Consider the following 10,000-nt stretch of genomic DNA (forward strand, 5'->3'; position numbering starts at 1 on the left):
GTGTCTCTCTATCGGGGACTGTGTGGGTCTGATCGAAGTGGTGAGGAACTCCTTCACTATAATGCAGATTCAGTGTAAAGGAGGCCTGAAGGGGGCACTGCAGTTTAACAGCAACACACTGCACCACTGGATCAGAGAGAAGAACAAGGGGGAGACGTGAGACACACACACACACACACACACACACATGCTACTGGAGTTTAACACATCACTCTTAGAGCATCTGATCAAATCACTGACTCCTTCTCTCTCTCTTTCTCTTTCTCTCTATACTCTATATCTCTTTCAATGTATCTGTCTCTTTCTTGCTTTCTCTGTTTTTCTCTTTCTCTGTATGTCTTCCACTCTTTCTTCGTCATCTCTCTCTCTTGCTCTCTCTCTTTCTCTCTCTCTCTCAGTTATGACAGTGCGATTGATCTATTCACTCGTTCGTGTGCTGGTTATTGTGTAGCTACCTTTATCCTCGGCATTGGAGACAGACACAACAGTAACATCATGGTCAAAGAGAACGGACAGGTAACACGCACATGCACACACACACACACACACACACACAATATCTATAATATGCAATAAACGCCAGTGTGATACTTCTCGAATACGTAAATGTGCTCTGATACAATAATAATAATAATAATAATAATAATAATAATAATAATAATAATAATAGTAATTTTGTTGCCATAATGTCTCACTCTCTCTGTCTCACTCTCTCTGTCTCACTCTCTGTAGTTGTTCCATATAGACTTTGGACATTTTCTCGACCATAAGAAGAAGAAGTTTGGTTATAAGCGTGAGCGCGTCCCCTTTGTCCTCACACAGGATTTCCTCATCGTCATCAGCAAAGGAGTGCAGGAGTGTACCAAGACCAAGGAGTTTGAGAGGTACACACAAATCACAGCTCCACTGATATTAAACGGATTATAAAAATCGTTGATATGGTGCAGGTGATTTTCTATAAGGAGAAATGTCTTTTTTTAACATGGAAGGAGTCTCCAGTGTCAGTGCTGGATTTCTGATGAGTTTAGACTTTGTGCTTATAGGAAAATAATTAACTCTCTGTCAGGCCTCATTACACCACCCCATTATGGATTAATTTTCTGTAACAGCACACCACGAAGTGTTTTATTCCCTGTCTAGCTTATCTAGTTGCACACTCTACCTGTCAGGTGTGCGTTCTATTGGCTAACTGACCCTGTAACCATAGGATCAACTTCTTAGCAACACAAATTTAATAATTAATCAGAAAATGTTCATTATGAGACATCCTCAGTTCAGTCCACCGGGTTTATCAAATTGTGGGCCTTCACTCTAAGTGTGTGTGTGTGTGTAGGTTTCAGGAGATGTGTTACAAAGCGTACCTGGCGATCCGTCAGCACGCAGGTCTCTTCATTAACCTGTTCTCGTTGTTGCTGGGCTGCGGAATGCCCGAGCTGCAGAGCTTTGACGACATCGCCTACCTGAGGAAAACCTTGGCTCTGGAGAAGAGCCAGCAGGAGGCGCTGGAGTACTTCACCAAGCAGATGAACGACGCCCACCATGGCGGCTGGACCACCAAGATGGACTGGATCTTCCACACCATCCGGCACATGCCCAATGAGCACTGACACACACACCCACACACACACACACACACACACACACACTTTTCAGGACTGCTCTGGAGATCTGTAGGACTGATGAGGAACCAGTGAGGAATCTCAGAACATCTACACATGAGGTAACCACAAAGACTCTTGGGAAACTTAGATGATAGTGGGAGCATTTGATGCACATTTATTATATATGCACACACACACACACACACACACACACACACACACACACGCACTACTTTCATGCACTAATATTATTAGAGCACTGCACTAAGTAGGGGCAATGAAGTCACTACAGTATTACAGCAAAATGGATATGCACAGTTATTATGTATGCACACACACACACACACACACACACACTCACACACACACACACTCACACACACACACACATCCCTGCACTATGTATGGAGTGTGTGTGTAATAAGTGATAAGTTCTGAAATTTACACTTGAAGTTTATTTTCCTTTGGCTGATGATGACCTGCAAGAAGCTCTTCTCCAATCAACTACCACCTACTCTGCACTACACGTCCTCAGGGTTACACAAAGGTCAAAGGCCAAGCTTTGGTGCCAAAATGGAGGGCAAAATCTGCCTCAATGCACGTCCTATAATGCAACACAAACCCCCACAAAACCTGATATGCTTGAGCAGCACGATGACGAGGATGTGACAGTCTTCCTCAGTAAACACTTATTACACTTTTAGGGAAAAATGCAATGTTAATGTTTGTGTTAATGAGCTTTAAAACCAGCGTCACTGTGAAAGCAATCTGACCCTATGAACAACTCACAACATGCGCTTAACAATCAAACACATTGATCAATCTAAAATTTGTTAAACTTATTTATCGATTATATGTCTTTCTTAAACGGAAGCTTTGAAATGTATTTTCTACTTAAAATCAAATATATTCTATCATTTTAAATAACTAATTTATAAATTTACATCATTCGTTAATTGTATCGAACAAACAACTTGACATAAATCAGCATTTTCACACCTGTACACTACAATCAACTTTATAAAAGATAAGCCTCAACTAAACAATTAAATCATAACTCAGGTGTAGAATGATCTAAAATACGTATTACGATCAATCTTATTGATAAATCAGTCATCATTGGGTCAGTCCAAGTCGGTTGCATGATTGTTTTTAATTTTTCTAATTGGTTTTGAGTGATTACCTCTATGTATTGTTTTTGCAAAACCACCACTATGATGGCCATCTTTTTGTCATGGCACACAACAAATTTTGGTTATACAGCTGTTTACGGAAACCTCAATATCATTTTGCAGAACATTTTGCACATTCTTTTCCTTAGACTTAGAAATTAAGTCCAAACGTAAAGCTCATGATCGCTCACAGTTCTACATTTAGGTTCAATTTATAACGAGAAGGGTTTGAGTCTCAGTCTTAATTTTTTTAGGGGGTACCTGGGTAAATATAGTATGCATGCAGAACATTTCAGATTTGAGACTTCTCTTATTTAAAAAAAAAATTATGTGGGTGAGAAACTTTTTGTAAAAATTCCCCTCACTTTCGGGATGAATATCTCTGGTGGGGGACCAGATACGAACCTGAAATTTTCACAGAAATAAGTCCTCTATAGTAGCATTCTGCTGTAAAAATTGTGAGTTTGAGGTTGGAGGTAAACTCTGCAGGACAGTGGACCTCGAGGGCCAGATTTGAAGAACCAACCTGTTCTATTATGTTGGTAATGGTGTACAGTTGGTATGCATGAATAGATTTTATCCAAAAATGGATGTACACTGCTAAGTTGGGTGTTTTACAAATGAATAGAGTCATAAACTGAGCTGTGTTTTACAATGACAATACATCAGGAAATTAAAAAAAAAAATCAGGAAAATATAAAAAAAAAGTCGAGCAACCTGCTTTAGACCACTTGAGATGGACTGATCCATTTCTTAAATGTGAGCTTCCGTTTTTCTTTTCCTATCTAAACATTGCTATTTTCACCCACTACCCAGCTTACTTCATTATATTATAAGAAGCTAATTCAGGTTTTCTTTATAAAAGACAACTCTGAGGGGAAATATCACAACAAATTTACATCAATTAACAGCATTTTAAATGTTGTGACGTACGTGCAAGCTACAAAATATATAAAATTCATATAAAGTGTGACCCAGCTTATGTCATTTTTGCCGTTGAATCAACAAGCATTTTTCTTAGATATAAACTTTAATTTGCATTTTTCTAAATGACAACTAATAACTAAGATTCTTTCACATAAATCAGGAACTTATCAATGTGCAAAGTAACATTTCTTAAAAGAAAAACGGAACTTTACTGGTAAAAAAATCAAAGTAATCAAAGTCAATAAAATTAACCACATTTTAGAGCTCATGATGTTTTAAATAATGGTGCTGAAATAATCATAAGAAGTTACATTAGATTGTTAAATTACGTGTTGGTATTTATATTTTGAGTATTATTTTGGTGTAAATGTTAGCTAACATCCCAACCCAAGTAGCATGACTGACTGGTTTGTAGTGAGTGTTTAGTTTTAACAGATAAATGGGTATTGACCAGAGTGCCGTCTCCACGTCTACAGCATTACAGACCACTCTTCAATCAGTTAGAGTTTAGTTTAGGGGGTTTATTTGTGCAATGTTTTAGCTTTTATGTTGAATGTAGGTTCATGTGCAGTTGTTAAAGGAAGGTAACAAGAAATTTCAAAAAAGTTCTTGCATTCAATTGTTAATTTATTGACCTTTTATTGACTGTTGTAACAATATGTAAAATTTGTGGTGTGATAATCACTTGAATTAACAGTATCTACTCCCAGCTTCATAGTTCAAACAGGACGACATTTAACCAATTTTTGCTTAGAACGTAAAAAAACCCCCAAAAAACAATACAATTAATAAAATAAATACAGGAATTTTACACAAAAGGCTTTTCCAAAATTCCAGCTCAATCCACATTTTATGTTTGACATCTCCAATTTAATCAAAGATAATAATAATAATAAAAAAAATTGTTGGAAAACTTTTAGTGAAAAAGATTTTCATTTAGCTGTATATTTTGACTTCCTGTCACTCAGGTGGCACCAATTATTATTATTTTTATTTTAACCCCAACAACTTTCATACTGTAATACTTTTATCAATTAAACTTAATTCAATTCACAAGTACAACAGATCTTTTGAACCAAGGACCTGAACAATGTACAATAAGACAATTTGTTTCTGTTTGACCAGAATGATTTTGTTTACAGATTTGCTCCAGGAGAAATTTTAAAATAATAATAATAATTTTTAAAAAAAGTAAAATGGGTTATTTAGAGGAATCACACAGAGTCTTCAGTAGTTCATCAGTCACCTGACCACCAAACATGGAGAAATTGTTAAACTTCAGTCAATTGCACGATTAGTTGTGGTTTTCAGGATGGATTCATGAGCAGCAACTTTGCACAAACTTTGTGTTGCGTTTGTGTGTAATGAACAAAAACGTTAAAAGCAATACCATACATTAAGATCAGATTCATTCGTTTAGAGTCATGCCAGATTAGACGCATCAGTGGATTTGTGAAGTCAGAAAATCACTGTACTGTAATTTTGATAAAATTTTCTACTTTTTAGTCCAGACAAATCAATGCATGTTTGTCACCTGATGATGTTTATAGTGATGTTTTATGAAATAAACTTTTCTCAACTGTGTCAAAAGTCTTTTTTACATTTTCTATCATAGACAAATATACTAATGTTGTAAATTAAGCTGTTAGTTTATTAAAAATGTGTTTAGCAAACAGCTCATACATGCTAACGATTTGACTGTGACATGAAATTATCTTGTAGGAGAAAAAATAACCAAGATGGCTTCCGAGTGGTCAGGAAAACTCTGCTGATCTGTACTCTTCTTGTTCCTCAGTTCTTTTTGACTCTGTCAGTGAATCACATTGTCACATGGTTCTCTGTTCAGTGAGTCAGTCTCTGGTTCTCCGGTACATCGGTTCTCTGTGTGTTTTAATTGGCCGGGATCAGAACGTGGCTCTCAGCTGATTGCGTATGTTCTTGATCTCGAGCTCCAGCTGCTGAATCCTGCTGTCTCTCTGATGGAGCTGCTGCCTAAGGGATCTGATCTCTTCCTGCTGCTTATAAAACACATTCAGCAGCTGAAACACACAGCAAATGTACAGACACTCACACTGAGCTCTCTCAGGTCAGTACTGAGATCAAATTCAAATCAATCTTGATAACTGTACCTCTTTCTCTGCGGCCGGTGGTGTGCACGCCGCTGAGTCGCACCACCGAACCCCACAGTGTGAGTCTCTCCAGCTGTTCCACTGAGTCTCATCATCCTGCCATTCTGATAGGTCACCTATCTCATAACCTGCTTTCTGATTGGCCAGTTTCTCTGCTCCGCAGTCCAGGCTGCAGGCCGAGCGCTGGAGCTCAGCGTCCTGCTCTGGAGCTGGGTACGGGTTCTGCACTTTGGTCACAGGCCTCAGAGACACCAGCACCGGGCCTAGAATCAGAATGTTTTAATTACATTTACCAGCAGCTAGGTGGCGCTATATTTTAAGTCAAACAGTTTGTTTATAGAAATATGTTTCACTTCCTTAACATCCACATTATAACAGTTAAAGAAGGACTACTCCCGGTTTCAGAGGCTTCGCCCACAGGATACATCCTTTTCTGGCCCAACTTTGACAATGTTGAAGGCTGAAATCTGATTGGTGTGCTGAACTTCTGTGTCACAGTGAACATTTCGGGGTGACGTATAGATACCAAGCTCAAAAAACATTCACAGAATCCAGTCTTTAAATGTCCTGAAAGGGTTTTGTGTTAACCCTAACTCTAACCCTAGGTAGTTGTGTGTAAATAAGATGGTTTCACATGTTTGCAAACTGACTACAAGTGGAAATATCTTTAATGTAGTTAAATTTATTGAGTATTTCCTATTATAAGATTACAATAAACAAAATATGATTATTAAGCCTATTTTAAGCCATTTGTCATGTTCTATTGTCAGGTAATTCTGCTGATTTTAAGCATTTAATTATCTGCCAGTAGAATAAGAAAACTAAAGCTTGTAAAGAGTAAATAATGTCTACAAATAGGTTTAATGACCTTATATTTGGTTTATTGTAATCTTATAATACGAAAAACTAGACGCATTTGACAATATTGAAGATATTTTCAAATCTGATTAGTGAGACTGAACAACAACTGATCTGAGATTCCGGGATGCTACCATGTTCTCCAGGATGCTAACATCTTCTCCAGTATGCTAACATTTTCTCCAGTATGCTAACATGTTCTCCAGTATGCTAACATGTTCTCCAGGATGCTAACATGTTCTCCAGGTAGACGTCATGTGGAAACTAATTCCATCTTTTCCTCTGTGAACTCTGGCAGAACGGTGAACTGATTTATTTATACGATATAGTCAATAAACTGAAATCATCACTACAGTTTATTTGACATTGAGGCTGTTTAGATATGCATCATATTTGTGCTTCTGAGATAGCAGATAACTTTGATAGCAGAATCGCAGGTACATAAATTATTTTGAAAATGGTGATCAAAGGTTATAGTAGTAGCGTGATATGAAAAAATAATATCAGTTTGTACGGCTCCAGAATCACAGCTTGCAGTACAGCATCTCACCAGCAGAGGTCAGTGTGGTGAGTAATACCCTCACCTGCCTGTCATTAACACCCATTAGCACTCTGAAGGTACACTATTCTCTGCTTGAGGAATCCTGCTCTACTCTGCTCGTGTTAAGAAGTCAGTGTTCCCTTTTAAAGGGAACTTTGATGTTACATTTAGCATAACAGTATGGGAAGCGCCCTTGCGTGCGTGACCGGTATCTGAAGCTTGTGTAAAATCATGCCTCTACATATAGGCCTGCCATGATCAGGTGACGTGGCAATTAAGCATGTCGCATGAGATATATATGGCACCTGTGAACCATGCCACCAGCCTTATTATCTTCAGCCAGACTGCATGTCTGTTGTTTGTGTGACAAAAAACGCTTCATTTCTACTCTATATTTTCTCAAAATCTCTAAACTTTTCTATTCCTTTTTTAGAAGAAGAAAAAAAGAAAAGAGAGGGAAATAATGAGCGAGAAAGAATTCAGAAAGTGTGTTACGCCTTGCTCCTGTTTCATCACGGGAGGAGACGGACATGCTTTCTGTGTGAAGTGTTTGGGTGTAGAGCATGCGACAGCAGCCCTTGAGAGGTCTGACTGTCAGCATTGTGAACATTTCATGATTAGGCCGCGCTGCTCTCGACTTGTTTTCTTCTCGTCTGAAGGGACTTGGGTTTCAGAGCCTCGCAGATCTGGGCTGCCCGCTGCCGAGGCAGCCAGGCTAAGGTCGTGGTGTTCTCGTATGGATTTGGAAGAAGAGCCGGAGACAAGCGCTGCTCTATCTTTTGCTCTATCTCTTGCTCTGTCTTCTGGGTCCGGCTCTCCGCCTGACTTTGGAGCTCGCGTTGCGACTCCTCCTTCCCCTATGGAAAGCCAAAACACCCTCGCTGACTCCAAGGAGTCGGTAGAGGGTGCCATTGCACCAAAAACCGACAGCAGCTCTCAAGCATATAAAGAGCTGCTTGAGGTGATTACTAGGGCAGTTGAAAAGTTGAATATAGACTGGCCCGGGGAAGAGGAAGTGGCTCGTAGCAGGCTGGATGAGCGCTTCCTCTCCAGTGAAGATAAATATAAAGCTCCCTCACACCGCAGAAAACTCCCCTTTTTTCCAGAAGTGCATGATGAGATATCACGCTTCTGGAGAAAACCATACACTAGCCGAGTTTATAACCCCGCGACGTCTGATTACTCAGCCATCATGGGGAGTGAGCAGCACGGCTATTTAGTGATGCCAAAGGTGGAGGAGGCGCTTGCGAGCCACCTCTCTCCATCAACAGCAGGTAATTTAGGTTGGCCAACTTTACCTTCTAAGCCATGTAAGGCCACCTCGGCATTGGTGGGCAAAGCCTATGCGGCAGCGGGTCTTGCTTGTGGGTCACTGCATACAATGGCAGTGTTGCAGGCCTACCAAGTAGACCTACTGAGTGTGCTCAATACTGGGGAGGAAATTGGGCCCGAAGCAGTGGCAGAGCTGCACCGCACCACAGATTTATCTCTCTGGGCGACCAAACAAACGGCCCGTCATATCGGCCGTTCAATGGGTAGCCTGGTTGTGGCAGAGAGGCACCTATGGCTCAACCTCTCAGGGATCGGGGACAAAGATAAGGTCTCCTTGCTGAACACCCCTGTTAAACCTTCCAGCCTGTTTGGCGGTGCAGTTAATGCCATCGCCGACAGGTTTCGCGAGGCAAAACAGCAAACGGCGGCATTCAGCCAGTTCCTTCCCTGTCGTGTCGAGTTCGCCCGGGACTCCATGAGTGGAGCCCGGGCCAGCACTAGTGCAAGGGAGGCGCAGAAGGCGAGTGTGGTGGCCTGCCTCCCCCCGCAGAAAGCCAGGGGGATCGGGCAGCCACAGCCACAGCCTGCTAAGAGGCCTGATCTAAGAATGATCATAGAAGCAAAGCAGGCAAGGAAGAAACGGTCCTGATGGGCCACAGAGGGACGTATCAGGGGACATGAGGTTGTTAGGGCAGATAGTCCCCAGTGCTACTGTAGGGCCTGCCCTGGCCAAGGCCATCCCACGTTTTCAGCCTTCTCTGGTCAGCGAGCTGTCACAGGGTGATGGAAATCTGATGCTTTCCCTCCAATGAAATGTGAAAAGCTAACATCACTGAAAGACCATTTGGCAGCGTGGAAACTACTGCCAAATGTGTCTCCATGGGTTCTGTCTACCATAGAAAAGGGTTACCAGGTCCAGTTCAGAGCTTCAACTTTCCTTGAGTTTGCCCCTGGATTAGCCAAGGCCTTCCTGTATCCTAGGCCGGATTATATTCCTAAAGTGCCTACATCAGCTGCCCACCCTGTGGTGTTGCAGGCTTTCTGCCCTCCTCCGTTCCTCACACCGGAACAAGAGAGGATGCACCTGCTGTTTCCAGTAAGGGCTCTCTGTACTTACGTCCACCGCTCCGGCCAGTGGCGTAAGTTGGAGCAGCTGCTGGTCTGCTTTGGTGGCGACAGTAAAGGTGATGCTGTGTCAAAGCAGCGCATCTCTAATTGGATAGTGGAAGCAATCTCTATGGCTTATGAGGTGTGCGGTCTCGCCACGCCTCTGGGCATAAGAGCTCATTCCACTAGGGCGGTTGCCTCCTCGAAGGCTTTGTCCAAAGGAGTATCCTTGCAGGATGTGTGTGCTGCTGCAGGATGGTCTACGCCACACACATTCATTCGTTATAACAGCCTGTATATTCATTCCACCCCGTGCTCGAGTGTCTTGCAGTGCCCCTTGCACTTACCCTCGGTATGACGGTGTAGGTATTCCCGTTCCCATACTGTTATGCT

The 10,000-nt window shown here is 41.4% G+C and overlaps 2 protein-coding genes across 4 annotated transcripts in view; one reads left to right on the forward strand and one right to left on the reverse strand.

Annotated features, from left to right (window-relative positions):
* Positions 1-3,952, forward strand: part of zgc:158659 (uncharacterized protein LOC791141 homolog) — a 13,779-nt gene extending 9,827 nt beyond the window's left edge. For all 3 annotated transcript variants that reach the window (XM_053642859.1, XM_053642858.1, XM_053642861.1), the window contains 4 exons: positions 1-156; positions 399-516; positions 733-884; positions 1,334-3,952. The exon at positions 1-156 is cut by the window's left edge and continues 15 nt beyond it. In XM_053642859.1, the coding sequence (XP_053498834.1) occupies positions 1-156; positions 399-516; positions 733-884; positions 1,334-1,607 (700 nt within the window). In that variant the 3' untranslated portion in view covers positions 1,608-3,952. The remainder of the gene's footprint in view (positions 157-398; positions 517-732; positions 885-1,333) is intronic.
* Positions 3,953-5,511: 1,559 nt separating this feature from the next.
* The window catches only part of coro2ab (coronin 2Ab), a 7,763-nt gene continuing 3,274 nt past the window's right edge, over positions 5,512-10,000 (reverse strand). Inside the window, exons 10-11 of the mRNA XM_053642863.1 lie at positions 5,830-6,092; positions 5,512-5,739 (exon numbers count right to left, since the gene is read on the reverse strand). Of these exons, the coding sequence (XP_053498838.1) occupies positions 5,605-5,739; positions 5,830-6,092 (398 nt within the window). The 3' untranslated portion in view covers positions 5,512-5,604. The remainder of the gene's footprint in view (positions 5,740-5,829; positions 6,093-10,000) is intronic.

The sequence above is a fragment of the Ictalurus furcatus genome, chromosome 15 (genome assembly GCF_023375685.1).
Source record: "Ictalurus furcatus strain D&B chromosome 15, Billie_1.0, whole genome shotgun sequence".
NCBI lineage: Eukaryota > Metazoa > Chordata > Actinopteri > Siluriformes > Ictaluridae > Ictalurus > Ictalurus furcatus.